This window comes from Salvelinus sp. IW2-2015, linkage group LG8 (assembly GCF_002910315.2).
Source record: "Salvelinus sp. IW2-2015 linkage group LG8, ASM291031v2, whole genome shotgun sequence".
In the NCBI taxonomy this organism is placed as follows: domain Eukaryota; kingdom Metazoa; phylum Chordata; class Actinopteri; order Salmoniformes; family Salmonidae; genus Salvelinus; species Salvelinus sp. IW2-2015.
In genome coordinates, this window is record NC_036848.1 from 25,116,760 (window position 1) to 25,134,566 (window position 17,807).

At 43.6% G+C, this 17,807-nt stretch overlaps 1 protein-coding gene across 1 annotated transcript in view; it reads right to left on the reverse strand.

Moving 5' to 3' along the window:
• LOC111967632 (protein diaphanous homolog 2-like) overlaps window positions 1-17,807 on the reverse strand; it is a 622,518-nt gene that overhangs the window by 377,701 nt on the left and 227,010 nt on the right. Inside the window, 1 exon segment of the mRNA XM_023992819.2 lies at window positions 8,432-8,546. Within this exon segment, the coding sequence (XP_023848587.2) occupies window positions 8,432-8,546 (115 nt within the window).

Sequence of the window (17,807 nt, forward strand, 5' to 3'; positions counted from 1 at the left end):
TAAAGATCAGACTCCAAAATGTGGGGTATATGATACAGGTAAGTGGTTGTAACTTGTCACTGATCTCAGGTAGGATATAAGTCCATGGGAAAGCACAATTGCAAGTACACTCCTTCAAGTGAATGTATTAAGAAAATGGGAGCGATTGTTGCCAAGTAGAGACTTGTCTTGTGCAACATTAACAGGACAAAGCCCATGTACCTGGATAATATAAACAGACCTCTTGAGGAAAGCTTTGAATGCAGACTGGCAATTTGAGGTCTATGTAATACACTAAAGAGGCWGAAGACCAGGTCTGATGGACTGGCTTCACTTTCAAATGCACACATACAATACATACACACGTGCACACCCACACAGTAAACGTTATTAAAGTCAGCACTTCTCGTTGGATGAATGTTGCAACGCAAAGTACACCTGAAGGCAAATAAAGCTAGCAGGACGTAGGTTGGAGTCTCTTAGCAGGCAGCTATTAAACAGGCCAATATTTGGAGTTGAGGGGGGCTTAAAGTTAAAGTATACAGTAGTTACCCAGAACAGTCTTAAACAGCCCTCATCTGAGCAGAGAAGATTAAAGTCAGTGGGACATTGCGGGGAGGCGATATGAAGTGGAAAACGGTCAGGAACGAGCTGGGAATAACAGCCGCCTTGACTCGCCTCTCGATCCAGGTCACCCCCTGTGGCCTAGCTAATGTACAATAAACCAATTACAAGACATTAATATTTAAGGAGCTCATTTCACTCATATGCGATTTATAAAAACTGTGGAAGGATGAGTAAGGAAAATGGYTGCCCCCAAACAGAGGGAAATTAGCATAGGGTTGCATTTTGCTTTATTAAGACAAATTGTCCTGGTGCTCGAGAGCAATTAGACAAATGGCTCCCATTCTGAAATGTGCCATCAGGCGGCAACGAAGGCCCTGGAAGTCAGATTTTTCATATTAACACCACATTTGATTATCTGCAAGGCAGTTTTGCTGAATATAATTATGTGCATCTCCAAATTCAATGGAGCATAAATGGGGTCTTGGTTTAGCCACACATTTTGGCAGGGGAAGAAGCAAACCTCTCCTTTTGCAGAAAGTGTGGTGGTTTATCAGAGAAGTGTACGCCAAACTCACTTGTGATCTTGTTTGGGCAAGAGCACTGCCGTGAGAGAGTGTGCGTGCGTGCATGCGTGCGTGTCTATGAGACTGGGCAACCTCAACTCCAGATGGTAAATGAGAGGTCCAAGGATGAGCGGGTTTCTGGAGCGGTGCAAGGGGGGACAGGATGGTGATTTCGAGAGAGAGAAGGGAAGGGAGGAGAAACATAAAGACTTGGGCAGCTCTGGCAATAAACAACCTCATCCTCAGGGAGGCACAGTGAACCATCACAATCAAACCCCTGTTCCCAACATCTTCAACACAGCGGTTATCAAATGATTCCTTTATCATCGTACTCCCATGCTCTGCTGTTAATATGATCTAGACTGGGCACAAACATCGTGTCTATGGAACAGAGCATCTGACTAATTTGCCAKCAGCCTTTATTACATTATCGGTGTCTAAGGAGACACACATTCTGATGACGGTCAAGGGATGTGTCGCTTCGCTCAGTAACCGGCTTCTCAGAGGGTTACAATTATCATCTAGACGTCTGGAGTCGATGGGATGAAAAGTRGAACTTCCTTCACAATTATAAGTCTAATATTTTGTCAGAGAGGGTAATATAGCTCAACTACAATAGATGCATTGTATGATTCCCATTGTTGCTGGGTGACCCTGAAGCAACAGCCCAATAGTGAACCAGAGGTACTACCCATTTTGGCCATTCTCCTCAGGGGATGGGGAGTTTGTGTGTGCGGTTACTGGACAGGGATCTTTGTGACTTGGCGGAAGCCCCCTTTCCTGGTTTGAAGCAACAACCCAATAGAGAACAGCACTGGCATTGCCTATTATAGCTCACCAGGGGAGTCTGACTGTGTGTGCGGCTACTGGACATGGGCCTCACAGTTGACGGAAGCCGCCCTTCCTGTTTAGAAATACTGCAGAAAAGTTTGAAGGGAGGCTTGGTATCCTCGGAGGAGCCTTTGCCACGCATGAGCACCTTTGATCAGGGTACTGGGTCAGCCTGGGTGTAACAAAGGTATTAGGGAACTTATTAGGGCAGTCAGGSAGCCGCCTAAACCCCCGCTGATTCCATCATTACCAGCGCTGCAGCAGTGTCATTACCATCCCGCTGCTAGGGCTTTGTAGCAGGGTTTGTGGCTCGGCTAGTGGTTGGTGTGCATCGCCATGGGCGGGAGCGACACAAGGTTCTAATGGGAGATGAATCTGGTTGGGAGGAGAGCTGAGGGATATGATCAAATCCTGGATGATAAATGGTGGAGCCCCGGCCAGAGTTGCCTTCAGGACTCTGGGGTTTGGTCGTGGTCTTTTAGAGCTGACCTTTACAAGCATTAATGCCGGCTTGCTTTCTGGAAATGGGAATTGAGCATTATTGCTAAAGCTAAGAAAGAGCAGGACACCAGAGCAGAGGTGGATAATAGAAGAGGGAGAGGGTTAGCAGGACAAACTCTGCACAAAATTGGTAATATATCCACGCACACAGAGATATTACACAAAATAATAACCTTYTGCGATTTTGGCTGGAACGTGGGTTTCACAGTTTGGAGTGTKTTGGGTTGGCAGGCATATTCACTGTCAACGTGGCTTTTCTTTCTCCCAGCAATTGTAAATTAATGTTTATCAAATTGGAAACACCATTGCACATGTGATCTGCGATGATGTTAAGACACTTTTACTGCAGCAAATGTCCATCAGGGAAGAAATTCACAGCGAGCCTCCATCAACGACARCTTCCTTGTGAACACACTTCCAAAAAGAAATCTAAGACCTTAGTTTAATTATGTTCAGATGGGATTTTAATAGCTTGGCTGAACCCAAACAGTCATTTCTCGACCTGTAGACCATGACACTCTCTCTCCCTAGCCTCCGCGGGTGGGCACTGGATGGAGTGCCGGGCTCATTAGCAGCCTCGCCATCATTAACATAGAGGCATGCTGGGAGAGGGAGGGGCCGGTGAACTTGATCAGAGGGGTCGAGCACAGCCGCCAGGCTCCTCCCCGAGAATTATGGCTGGGCCAGCTAACAACCCAATTATTGACATACATCTTCATTAGGTTTATCAGTAGAACCGCTAGTGTAGCGCAATAAGGAGGGACCCCTACTTACAGACCACTTAGTGTACACAGCCATCGATCCACTCTATGCTACACTACACTAGAGATTAAGAAGTGCAGTAGGATTGGGGAAAATGACGCAAGAGACAAGTAGCGAGGCCAAGCCTTTTCTCCATCAACCTTCTTAAATAAGTGTAATATTTATAGTCATATTCTGTTTTGTACAAATAAGGTACATTTACACGGAATAATGCATATGCTGAAAAATATGTATCAATATTGACAAAATTTGAAATACAGTTGACCTGTGGTGTCAAAATCATTCCATGGAGGGCCTAGTGTCTGCAAGTTTTTGTTTTTTTCCTTTCAATTATGACCTAGACAACCAGGTGCKGGGAGTTCTTTACTAATTAATAACCTTAATTCATCAATCAAGTACAAGGGAGGAGCGAAAGCCCGCAGACACACAGCCCTCTGTGGAATGAGTTTCACACGTGTGCAGTAGACCAGGCTTGTCATTTAAGTGTTATGCTACTTTAGTTGTTTTGTTCAGGATGGTTTCACTCTCTTAGTTTTGTTGCTGCCACACACTGATTAAAAGCAGTGGGGTCTTCTCKGAACATTCGGAAGCCTCAAACACATGTCATCATTACATCAAGGCATATGCCCTCTGTGTGTGTAGCAGGCGCAGTTGGCAATGGAGAAACGCTATTAGGAGAGCGCAGGTTGAAGAAGTTTGCCAACATCAATCTTATTTCAAACAGAACTGAAAAGCCTGGCCGACAGAATTGCTTTTCAAATGCAGCAGGCCGTGCTAGGCGCTCAAACCACAAGTACATCTGATTTGATCCCAGGAGCTGAACACCGGCAGAACCGCTGATTGATACCACCAAGTGAAGGGACTCCGGGGTAAAGAAAAGAGAGAATGATAGAGGGAAGAGAAGAATGAGTGAGGGAGGAGGGAAAAGCCAAACTACCAGTTCTACAAGGGAAACCAAATAGCAATACAATGAAGTGAGGAGTTGCTCTGCTCTCCGGAGCCGATTTAAATAAGCCAGAACAAATAGACCCTAGTGGACACATTTCCCCCAGTGTTGCAGCAAGGTCTGGCCTGGCAGAGAGAAGGGGTTGTTTGGGGGCAGCAGCTTTGATGGGGATGGACAATTATTGACCTCCACTCTCTCATTCTTGGTAGGAGATGATGGGCAATAAGGGTCTCCTTAGCAGGTTATGAGGGCACAGGTACAGTGGGTGACCTTGCTGTAACACTGTACAAAGTATCACTTCCCTTCCTCTTCCTTGGGAGATCAGGTCGATCCACAGARGTGAAGATGGGCCTTAGAATCCAAAGGATAATAGGCCCACGCATTACCATCTCCGCAGTCAGGCAACATCTACAGTTTCGGTGAGGAAATGAAATTTAAAGCAATGTAAACAGACTAGACCTTATATTCAGCAACTCTGCTATCAGCAGGCCCCTCTGACAACACTGCCGGCTTCCAGCGTTGTTGCTAGGATGTTGGCTGTTACTGCAGAAAGGTAGCCATAATTGGAAATACAGTAGGAATCTGATCATCTTAAGAGGCTAGAAGCAAAGCTGTAAATCCCTGTTGATTATGGTTTCCCCTTTCTTGTTAAAACCAATTAAACGGCACGGCTCGTAAAAGAGTGAKGCATTTTTTCAGCGGGTGTTGTTTTCAGACAATGTGAGTAACAAGTGTGACTCCCAAGGAACGGCGAGTTAAACAGAAGCCTTTTTGCACCATTTTCCCAGGGCAGTTCCAGGTGCCAGGGAACACATTTACACCTGTTTGCCTCATCTTTCATGATGACGCGTGCTTTAGTTATAAATACTCCAGCCAAGATGGGGGGGAAGGAGGAATGTGGAAAAAAAGAGTACGAGAAAAACCAACCAGAAAAATAAAGGTTGCAGATTTTCCAGATAYATTAAGTTGGTTTCGAGTAGGAACTTGTTTGGTAGGTTTGCTGGGAGGATTTATAGTCTTTGGTAATATGGTAAGACGGTGAGGCCTTGTGAACTAATTCCCCTTCCCAGGCATCACCTCACACTCTAGAAAAATAATACTCTCCATCTGGTACAGGAAGCTCAACCAGAAAAAATGTGTGTCACGYGTTATTGTCAACACTGTGCTTCTGGGAATCCAAAGATGAATAGTCGGTATAGAAATGGGGTCAGGCTCTTTGTCAAAGGCTGCATAACAGTAACATGTTAAAGCACATCTTACTCTAWGAAATTCTTAGATCTCATGAGTTAAAATGATTCCTATTGTAAAGTGAAGGTAAAAAATAAAAAAATWAAAACAATGGGTGCATCTCGTTTTTTTGTAAAATACTATCGCTCCCCTCCGCGATACCATCGCACGTCAAAGGCGTTTTCACCCGCTTTTAACTGTCTTAAAAAGAAAAAAAAGAGAACGGTACTCAGGATATCAAACATTAAACASCATTTTTCATTCATGAGTGTATCGTGTTCTGTTTCAACAATAGAGGGAAAAGAGCTGAATCGGTGAACATGCTGCGGGCGTAATTGATAGGGATCCAGCTAAGCCTTTCGAAGCTGCCTGCGGGAACGCAGAGCTTACCTATAGAACCCGACTGTTACATGTATGAGGAAGAATTTGAATTTGAAAAAGACACTGAAAAGAAATGTAAAGCAGAGTTACGCTTCTTAGRACCCTGTAAAACGCAAATAAAGGAAACATAACAACTATAAGAATGTAAATTGAAGAGAAAATGCAAATTAAAAGAAAATGGAATACAGTAATAAATATTGCATAATATTGTATTAATAAGTATTGTTTTTGTTTTTTTTGCAGGATCTGTATCCCTTGTTTGTCCGAGGTGAAAATGGATAGGAATTACACTTCTGAAAGAACAGACAAGTGCAGCACACAAAAGCTACTATTAATWATTGCTGGTGTAAATTAGTAACCATGTTTCTCCACCGGAACGCTATTGTTTCCTTGTTTGCGTGTTATGTTCTTGTGATCTCTTCCTCCCTTGCTGATGCCATGTTAAAAACCAAGCAAATGGCAGAGAACAAAGCAAAAACACCTATTTTTCTCTCTCTCTCTCTTTAAGACCCTGTGGATGTTTTCAGGCGTTGCTGAAGAGCAGAGGAACTGCGGAAGAACAGACAGTCGGTGAATCCCAAACTACCCCCTCGCCCCTACCAACTCGCTCTGAGGGCCCTCCGTTGTCATGTGTTGCTGACGAAACTCAGAGGTTGAATTCCAAAGGGTGGTGATGGGATCAATAAACCCATCAACTTAGGGACAGACTCCAGACTTGAATGACGCAATTCATGTTCCACTTTTAAATGTGAGCATGAAAATCAAATTAACAAATTGTTTAAAAAAATATAAACCTCAGTAACAGTTAAACATTTAATTACGTGCCAAGTCTGGAAATCAGACAAACAAATGCACAATGCATATAATTAGGCACGCCGAWCCATTCTTTTGTATGAAATWGCGCAAACATATTGCAGTGCGTGTCAGGGATAGCACTTGGCTCTGAARCCTGCAACCTTGTTGGCTCAGTCGAAGTGGCCATCTGAGGGTCTAATTAGCMCCTACGCCCTTGATAATTTTCACTCCCTCAGCTTTGGGACACTTGTGCAAATGGCGGTGGTGCGGGTAAACGTATCAATGGAGGGGCAAGGGGAAGGTGGTGATTTGGGATTCAGCCTGTGTCTTGTCGTCTCTCCTGCAGAGAGAGCAGTGACATGGCTCTTGGCCTTTACCTTTTGCTTCATTAAGCCCAGCTAAATTTGCTCCCTCGTTCCCGCTATTATTCTCTCCGTCTGCATTGTGCCAGCCAATCACATCCCAGCTTAAGGGCTACATTGCTGTTTATTTCATGGAGCACCAGAGAGATTAGTTTTGTTATGTAGTCTTCAGGGGAGAGAAGGAGTGGAGAGGAAAGGAGGGGAGAGGAGTAGAGTAGGAGCGGAGAGGAGGAGCAGAGAAGAGAGGAGAGGAGAAATGCCAACAGTCTGGCTTGTGTCCTGACAGACAGTGAGGAGACACGGATAGTCAACAGGATTGGGGTCAATTTCACAAATGAATTTMTAATTCAACTCTCCCTGTAAATTCCATTTAATTCAATTCAAATTACAGGTCAGTCTTAGAATTCAGAAATAATTAAATTCCTCTGAATTGCAATGTTAGGTCAATTCCAAKAATTAAATTCCCAATTCCAATATTATCCCCAACAATTCCACAAATTCCCATTTTAATGAAATTCTCTCAGGCTTTCAGGCTGATCATGTCATTGTTCAGATTGCATAGCTATACAAGAAATATAGGAAAGAAGATTGACATCCTACCGTAATATTTTAGACTATGTGCATTCACTCCACTGTACTGGGAAACAAATATTGAACATTGCATTTTGAGTCCAAACAGTCTAATTCAATTCCAATTCCGTTACTTGAAGAACAACATTTGAATTTGAATTTGACTTCAAGAGTAAATTGGAATTGATCTCAACCCTGGAAGTCATCACACCCAGCAACTCAGAGAAGACCTGTGATTCCAGTTCTGTATGACAGAGGTCCTTCAGTTTACCCCTACGCTCCCACTAGGGCAGGAATTACAACCACCACACAACCTCTCCCTCAAAAAACAAACTCGCTTTCCTTCGGCTTGTGTTATTCATCAGCAAGTTAGGTAGTCTGGATGTGATAAACTCCCAGAGCTTCCTTCACTGGGTCTCCCTTTGGAGGAGCATCTACTGGACTGGAAAAGGCTGTGCCAAGTCAAGTGTGACTGTCCTCAGTTCAGTCACACACATGCATACAAACACACAAAGATATATGCAAACGCATAAATACACCTACACAGAGAAATGAAATAACATTTAACTTTTTTTTGCAAGAATTCACATTGTGTGGGAGTAATTTTCATCACGTGCACACACACACACACACACACACACCGAAAGTCACTCAACAAATACAAAGAATCCCTACTGTATCTCCAGCTACGAAACCCTGACACACAACCCTAATTGGCTCAGAGAGATTTCAACACACAACCATCCACAGCCGGAATGTTCAAAGACACAAGAAAAGGAGGATGGTTTTAACGATAATCAACATTTCACAGAGACAAATTGTTTCCTAAAGTGTCTGGAGATCAAAGCCACTTGGTTTCCCAGAGCCGGGTGGCCAAACCAAAGTGTGTGTGTGTGTGTGTATATTCATTAGTAAAGGAGTGGAGAGGCCTAATGGGGCCTGCTTACCTTTGGTCCTGGAGGAAAAGCTGAGGGAGAGCTGGGCAAAAAGGTCTTGGTTCTCAAACTTCTCGTCTTTGACTTTGATCCAGAAGCAATTCTCTGCCATTTCCTGAGGTACTATCTGCAACAACACAATGAGGATTAATTTATCGCAAGGTGCAATCAGAGGCTGTCATTCCTTCCACAGCCAGTCTGGCTACCACTCCACTTAAATGTCATTTCTTCAAACCCCACTCATTTTGTGTGTGTGTGTGTGTGTGTGTGTGTGTGTGCGCATTGGTGATCAGCCGTCATGTTGCACATTGCACTCCATTGATATGCGCCAAACACAGCACAAACCAAAAAAATATTAATGGATTAAAATGACTAGAACAAATAGTCCAATGTATCAGTTTCGCTTAAGGTTGAGACGTTTGACAACTTCGCTGCATGAGAGTTGATGAAGAAGCTATTACATCAATACTGGAAGTCAAATGATAATGCAACATTAATAAAATGGAAGAATCAAGTGCTTTATTGTTTAAATATCGAAAGGAATCTGGCTACAACATAACACAATTTGAAATCATATGGGGCAGAGTCTTACAAGTATTAGAAACATCATTGGGTGTGGATAGGGTGAGAATGTGGTACTGAGCAAGTGTGATGTCATTAATGTTTGTGGAAATGTATATATGTAAATGTTAAGTTGTTTATATWTYTTTTCTATGTATGTTTTTTTTAATTGTACAAAACACACACACAAAAAAGCACTACATGACCAAAAGTATGTGGACAACTGCTTGTTGAACATCTCATTCCAAAATCATGGGCATTAAAATGGAGCTGGTCACCCTTTGCTGCTATAACAGCCTCTACTCTTCTGTGAAGGCTTTCCACTAGATGTTGGAACGTTGCTGTGGGGACATGCTTCCATTTAGCCAGAAGAGCATTGGTGAGGTCGGACACTGATGTTGGGCGATTAGGCCTGGCTCGCATTCGGCGTTCTAATTCATCCCAAAAGTGTTCGATCAGGTTGATGTCAGCGCTCTGTGCAGTCCAGTCAAGTTCTTCCACATCGATCTCAACAAACCATTTCTGTATGGACTTGCTTTCCTGAAACAGGAAAGGGCCTTCCCCAAATGTTTGCCACAAAGTTGGAAGCACAGAATTGTCTAGAATGTAATTGTATGCTGTAGTGTAAAGATTTCCCTTCACTGGAACTAAGGGGCCTAGCCTGAACCATGAAAAACAGTCCCAGACCGTTATTCCTCCTCTACCAAACTTTACAGTTGGCACTATGCATTCGGGCAGGGAGTGTCAGCACTTGGTGGTCCAGTTCTGTGAGCTTGTGTGGCCTGCTACTTTGCGGCTGAGCCGCTGTTGCTCCTAGACGTTTCCACTTCACAATAACAGCACAGAATTTTTTTKGGACAAACTGATTTGTTGGAGAGGTGGCATCCTATGACGGTGCCACGTTGAAATTCACTGAACTCTTCAGTAAGGCCATTCTATGTCCAATGKTTGTCTATGGAGATTGAATGGCTGTGTCCTCGATTTTATACACCTGTCAGCAACGGTATGGCTGAAAAAGCCAAATCCACTTACTTTTGTGTGTATATACAGTACCAGTCAAAAGTGTGRACACACATACTCATTCAAGAGTTTTTATTTATTGTTAATATTTTCTACAGTGTAGAATAATAGTGAAGACATCAAAACTATGAAATAACACATATGGAATCATGTAGTAACCAAAAAAGTGGTAAACAAATCAAATATATATTTTATATTTAAGATTCTTCAATGTAGCCACCCTTCGCCTTAATGACAGCTTTGTACACTCTTGGCATTCTCTCAACAGCTTCATGAGGTAGTCACCTGGAATGCATTTCAATTAACAGGTGTGCCTTGTTAAAAGTTAATKTGTGRTATTTCTTTCCTTTTTAATGCATTTGAGCCAATCAGTTGTGTTGTGACAAGGTAGGGGTGGTATACAGAATATAGCCCTATTTGGTAAAAGACCATGTCCATATTATGGCAAGAACAGTTCAAATAAGCAAAGAGAAACGACAGTCCATCATTACTTTAAGACATTCATTTATGAACAAATGTACACAGGTGGTTACATGCAGCTCTCRTTTTGATCACAAAACAAGCACATCTACTCATGCTGTAAACAACAGTCCAGTTCAAAGTGAATGCACAGATCCATATAAGGCAATGACTATTTGCATATAGGCCTACAGCAGCTATGATTGTTCAAGACCCGCGTAACACATCACAGTAAAATAGAAGGATATATTGCAAAATGACAGTAAAATTGTAGTGTACTGGGAAAGATGGGTTAGTCTRTGGACATCTGAGGGTAGGAATTAAGATTATAGTGTACTATATATGTGAGTGAAAATAGCTGTAAGTAGCAATCAAAAGCCCTAGACTAACACTGAGGTATGTGTTAAACTATGTGCTAAACTAAAGGACAGATCTACCATACACAGGGCTATTGCAACAAACTSCGAGGCTACGGCCGAGGACATGAACACTTACAAGATGTCCTGCTATGATTCTCCACAGAACCATCAAACAGGCAAAAKAACAATATAGGTACAAAGTGGAATCCTATTACACCGGCACCGACGTGCGGCGCATGTGKCAGGGGCTACAGTGCATTACGGATTACRAAAGTAGACCTAGCCGTGATCTATCCAATGATGTGTCTGTACCATGCACGAGGGCCCCCGCCATCCCAGAGGACAGGGTGGTCTCACTCTCCGAGGCCGACGAGAGTAAGGTTTTTAATCTGGTCAACACATACTGATGGTATTCCAGGGAGCGTTCTCAGAGCATGCGYAGACCAGCTGGCAGGCCTCTTCACAGTCCTTTTTCAACCTCTCCTTGTTCCAGTCTTTAATCCCCACATGTCTCAACCTGACCACCATCATTCCTGTTCCCAAGAACTAATATGTGTAATCCTGAAGTGCTTTGAAAGCATGGAAAATCACCTCACTCAAATGTGCATACCGCCCCAACAGATCTACAGACTATGCAATCTCAATTGCACTCAACACTGCCCTCGACCATGTGAAAATGATATTTGTTGACTACMGCTCAGCGTAGTGTCATCAAAGCTCGTCACCGAGCTTGGTACCCTGGGACTGAACACCTCCCTCTGCAACTGGATCCTGGACTTCCTGATGGGCCGACCCCAGGTGGTGAGAGTAGGCAACACCTCCACCATGCGGACTCTCAACACAGGGGCCTCTCAGGGGTGTGTGCTTAGCTCCCTCATGTACTCCTTGTTGACCCACAACTGTGTGGCCACGCACGACTCCAAATTCCTCATCTTGTTTGCTGACGACACTGTGGGGGTAGGCCTGATAACCAACAGGGAGGAGGTCAGAGAACTGGCTGTGTGGTGCCCCCGAACAACAACCTCTCCCTTAGCATCAGCAAGACCAAGGAGCTGATTGTGGACTACAGGAAACAGGAGGGTGGGGGTGCGCACCCCCATCCACATTGACAGAGCCACAGTGGAGAGGATCAAGAGCTTTAAGTTCCTCGGTGTCCACATCACTGAAGACTTAGCATGGTCCTCTCACACCAGAACAGTCGTGAAAAAGGAACGGCAACATAGGCTGAAAAAATGTGGCTTGGCCCTCCGCTGCAACATTGAGAGCATCCTGACTGATTGTATCACCATCTGGTATGGCAACTGGCCCCGCACATCATTGGTGGCGAGTTCCCAGCCATCCAGGACRTACCTGCCAGGTGGTGTCTGAGAAAGGCCTGAAAAATTGCCAGATTCCAGCCCCCCGAGACATGGACAGTTCTCCATGCTCCCATCCGGCAGGCAGTACCGGTGCATCAAGGCTCAGACAAACAGAATCCTTAACAGCTTATTCCCCTGGACTGCTATAAGACTGCTATATGGCTAACATCTACTGCTCTCCCTCTCCCACAGACTATCCACACTGACTCGATGCCCACCCACGTCCATACCCACTCAGACACAACCTACGCTGCTGTTAAAATKATTTTTGATTAGATGTATTATTCCATTAAGCTGCTGTCCATTGATTATTGATTGCCGTTACCATTAGTATTTATCCTGCTAAAGATCATTATTACTCTTGTTCACATGTATATATTGACATTACTATATTACCAAGTATTTATATATTCCTAATACCAGTAACTGTTTAGCCCTGTTTACATGTATAGTATATCCTACTACCAGTCACATTTTGTGTATATATCCACCTCAACCACTCCAGTACCCCTGCACATTGAATAAGGTACTGGAAATGACCTGTATATGCTAGTGATTTCAAACACCTTCATACTGTTAATGTCTCCCAGTAGTTATAAAAAGTCAAGCACGAGAGGAGAGAAGAAATTGTTACATTGTTTAGGCCTATAAAAGAATTGAAGTTATATTTTATCGCCGACCCGTAGRCATACTCACTGCCAATGAATGAATTGTGTTGGATAAACTAATGCAACACAACATGTTCCGTTTACCAAAAATTATAATCGTTAATAATACAACTACCAATAATAATAATCCTACAATATTATGCTGAGATATTGTGAAAATGTATAATGTATTAGCCATTGATATGAAAACTGTTGAGCAGTGTTGATAGTGATATTGAGGAAATTTAAAGTTGAATTAATCAAATAACTGTTTAGATTTCATTGTTACAGCCCAGGCTCAAAAACCTTTCAGGCCCTCATTCTCGAGACAGCTTAAGCTGGAGTGACGTACACCCAGAGCTCTGCAAAACTCAGCTGTGTGAGTAACAGTACTTAATGACAAGCTATAGGCCCTCTGCCTAGTTTGAAGGTGATCTGCCTTAGAAGCCAGCGTCTGCATATTGTAAAGTTAGTGCGTCTTTTTGTCCGTTTGAAAGTTCATATGCCAGTGTTTATCAACATACAGTGCATTCGGAAAGTATTGAGACCCCTTGACTTTTTCCGCATTTTGTTATGTTACAGCCTTATTCTCAAATGGATTGAACAAAAAAAAAATCCTCATCAATCAAATCCCGATAATTACAAAGCAAAAACAGTTTATATTTTTTTATTTTGCAAATGAATAAAAATAAATAAAAAAATACCTTTATTACATAATTACTCAGACCCTTTGGTATGAGAATCGAAATTGAGCTCAGGTGCATCCTGTTTCCATCTATCATCTTACAACTTCATTGGTGTACATCTGTGGTAAATTCAATTGATTGGACATGATTTGTAAAGGCACACGCTATTCTATATACGGTGCCACAGTTGACAATGCATGTCAGAGCAAAAACCAAGCCATGAGGTCGAATGAATTGTACGTAGAGCTCAGAGACAGCATTGTGTCGAGGCACAGATCTGGGGAAGGGTACCAAAACATGTCTGCAGCATTGAAGGTCCCCAAGAATACAGTGGCCTCCGTCATTCTTAGATTCTTTGTGGTTCCAAACTTCTTCCATTTTTCTAGAGCTGGCCGCCCAGCCAAACTGAGCAATCGGGGGAGAAGGGCCTTGGTCAGGGAGGTGACCAAGAATGCAATGGTCACTGACAGAGCTAGAGAGTTCCTCTGTGGAGATGGGAAAACCTTCCTGAAGGACAACCATCTCTGCAGCACTCCAACAATCACACTTTTATGGTAGAGTGGCCAGACAGACTTTTAYTCCTCAGTAAAAGGCACGACAGCCCGCTTGGAGTTTGCCAAAAGGCACCTAAAGGAATCTCAGACCATGAGAAACAAAATTACCTGGTCTGATGAAACCAAGATTGAACTCTTTGACCTGAATGCCAAGCGTCACGTCTGGAGGAAACCTGGCACCATCCCTACGGTGAAGCGGGTGGTAGCATCATGCTGTGGGAATGTTTTTCAGCGGCAGGGACTGGTAGACTAGTCAGGATTTGAGGGAAAGAGGAACGGAGCAAAGTACAGAGAGATCCTTGATGAAAACCTGCTCCAGAGCACTCAGGACATCATACTGGGGCGAAGGTTCACCTTCTTGGCACACAGCCAAGACAACGCAGGAGTGGCTTCGCAACAAGTCTCTGAAAGTCTTTGAGTGGCCCAGCCAGAGCCCGGACTTGAGGACACGACMGAACATCTCTGGAGAGACCTGAAAATAGCTGTGCAGCAACACTCCCAATCCAAACTGACTGAGCTTGAGAGGATCTGCAGAGAAGAATGGGAGAAACTACCAAAATACAGGTGTGCCAAGCTTGTAGTGTCATACCCAAGAAGATTCAACGCTGTAATCGCTGCCGAAGGTGCTTCAAAGTAAAGGGACTGAAAATGTATGGAAATGTCATATTTCAATTTTAGTTTTTAGTTTTTCTTTGCATAAATGTCAAACTCTTTTTCTTTGTCATTATGGGGTATTGTGTGTAGATTGATGAGGAAACAAATCTATTTAATCCATTTTAGAATAAGTCTGTAACGTAAGAAAATGTGAAAGAAGCTAAGGGGTCTGAATACTCTCCGAATGCACTGTATTGTACATATTTTGGATCTGGCTTTATTAATCTATCCTGCAACCTAAATACCACTACTTTGTCTTTGTTTGGGGCACAAAAAAATAAACAAACCAGATTTGCAAGGGTTCACATATGTTGGTGTTAGTTTGTGGTTTACATACAACAGTGGGGAAGAAAAGTATTTGATACACTGCCGATTTTGCAGGTTTTCCTACTTAAAAAGCATGTAGAGGTCTGTCATTTTTATCTTAGTTACACTTCAACTGTGAGAGACGGAATCTAAAACAAAAATCCAGAAAAACATATTGTATGATTTTTAAGTAATTAATTTCATTTTATTGCATGACATAAGTATTTGATCACCTATACCAACCAGTAAGAAATTCCGGCTCTCACAGACCTGTTAGTTTTTCTTTAAGAAGCCTCCTGTTTCTCCACTCATTACTGTATTAACTGCACCTGTTTGAACTCGTTACCTGTATAAAAGACACCTTCCACACACTCTATCAAACAGACTCCAACCTCTCCACAATGGCCAAGACCAGAGAGCTGTGTAGGACATCAGGGATAAAATTGTAGACCTGCACAAGGCTGGGATGGGCTACAGACAATAGGCAAGCAGCTTGGTGAGAAGGCAACAACTGTTGGCGCAATTATTAGAAAATGAAGAAGTTCAAGATGACGGTCAATCACCCTCGGTCTGCAAGATCTCACCCTGTGGGGCATCATGATCATGAGGAAGGTGAGGGATCAGCCCAGAACTACACGACAGGACCTGGTCAATACCTGAAGAGAAATGGGACCACAGTCTCAAAGAAAACCATTTAACACACTACGCGTCATGGATTAAAATCACTGCAGGCGCACGCAAGGTCCCCCTGTCAAGCCAGCGCATGTCCAGGCCCGTCTGAGATTAGCCAATGACCAATCTGGATGATCCAGAGGAGGAATGGGAGAAGGTCATGTGGTTCTGATGAGACACAAAATAGAGCTTTTTGGTCAAAACTCCACTCGCTGATGTTTGGAGGAAGAAGAAGGATGAGTACAACCCCAAAACACCATCCCAACGTGAAGCATGGAGGTGGAAACATCATTCTTTTGGGATGCTTTTCTGCAAAGGGGACAGGACGACTGCACCGTATTGAGGGAGGATGGATGGGCCATGTACCGCAGATCCTTGGCCAACAACCTCCTTCCCTCAGTAAGAGCATTGAAGATGGGTTGTGGCTGGTCTTCCAGCATGACAACGACCCAAACACACAGCCAGGGCAACTAAGGAGTGGCTCGTAAGAAGCATCTCAAGGTCCTCTAGTGGCCTAGCCAGTCTCCAGACCTGAACCCAATAGAAAATCTTTGGAGGGAGCTGAAAGTCCGTAATTGCCCTAGCGACAGCCACAAACCTGAAGGATCTGGAGAAGGTCTGTATGGAGGAGTGGGCCAAAATCCCTGCTGCAGTGTGTGCAAACCTGGTCAAGAACTACAGGAAACGTAAGATCTCTGTAATTGCAAAACAAAGGTTTCTGTACCAAATATTTAAGCTCTGCTTTTTCTGATGTATCAAATACTTATGTCATGCAATAATATGCAATTAATTACTTAAAAATCATACAATGTGATTTTTGGATTTTTGTTTTAGATTCTGTCTCTCACAGTTGAAGTGTACCTATGATAAAAATTACAGACCTCTACATGCTTTGTAAGTAGGAAAATCTGCAAAATCGGCAGTGTATCAAATACTTGTTCTTCTCCCACTGTATATTTTCCTTTCACATCAGCAATAGTACTAGCTCTCACAGTTCATTAAAACACGAGACAGAAGCCTTATCAGCAAAGGGCCTCTCTTGATTACATAATGTGAGTGCAAATAATTAGGTGCGCCTAGAAGACCCCAGCCAAAATTGAGACTCTTGTTGATTCTCCAGGAATTGAGACGCCTTTCAAATCGGCACACACGCAGAAACAAACGGCCCCTTTGTTTACCGTGGCTCCTACCGTGGCACGCCTAAGTGCAGTGCCCCGATGGCGGGCTTCTGTACATACAGAATGACCAAATAACCACTCTCTTGCTGTATTTGCGCTTGATAATATGGCTAGTATGTGTGTTGCGAAGTCTTCGGAGTCCATTACGGTCGTGTTGAGTGCTGCGATGTGACGAACTCTGAGAGACGCCTGTTAACGGCACTCAGTGTGGGGCCAACACAGTGGCGTCTCATTGCAGCCTGTGTTATTAGCCCCTCGACAAGCACGGAAGTGACGCAGTTGCGAAGGGCGGGACGGCTCTAGAGAGACAGTGAGGGCCCCACTTGACGGGAGGTGTTTGTTGTAAAAAATTATACAGGCGATTAAAGAAACACAAAGTAAACGAAAGTGAGGTGCAGCTCGGGTGCAAAGTGCCGTTAAGGGTGGTCCATGGGTGAGATAATGGAAGTAAGGGCCGAATGAGAATAGGAAAGATGTGAGGGCTTGTTGTGGGATGGCCCTGATGGAATACTGTGTGCCTGTGGCCGCTCTCCCCCTCATAGGCCCATTTCGGGCACATGGAGTGGCCTACTCCAGCCTTTACTTATAATTCAACATCAGGTCCCTGACACTGTGGAGCTGCTCTGGCAAACAAGTAGTGTACGCGAGTATATGTGTATGCTTCTAACAGAGTTTATATTCAAGTGAGCCCAATGTACACTGAACACTGCAAAATGTCCATTGGATGTTGTGCTAAAGGAAGCAGATGGAAAGTGTGGTGAACAGAGAGGGCTTGAACATTACATGCTGCTGGATGATGTAGGATTTTGAGGCTTGAGTTTACACAGGGCCCATTCTTGATTATTTGGCACCCCCAATTGGCCTTGTTGACCAAACAGATATAAAATGTCCCGAAGCGATCAATTATTGGGCTGCCTGTGAAAACGCACGCCGC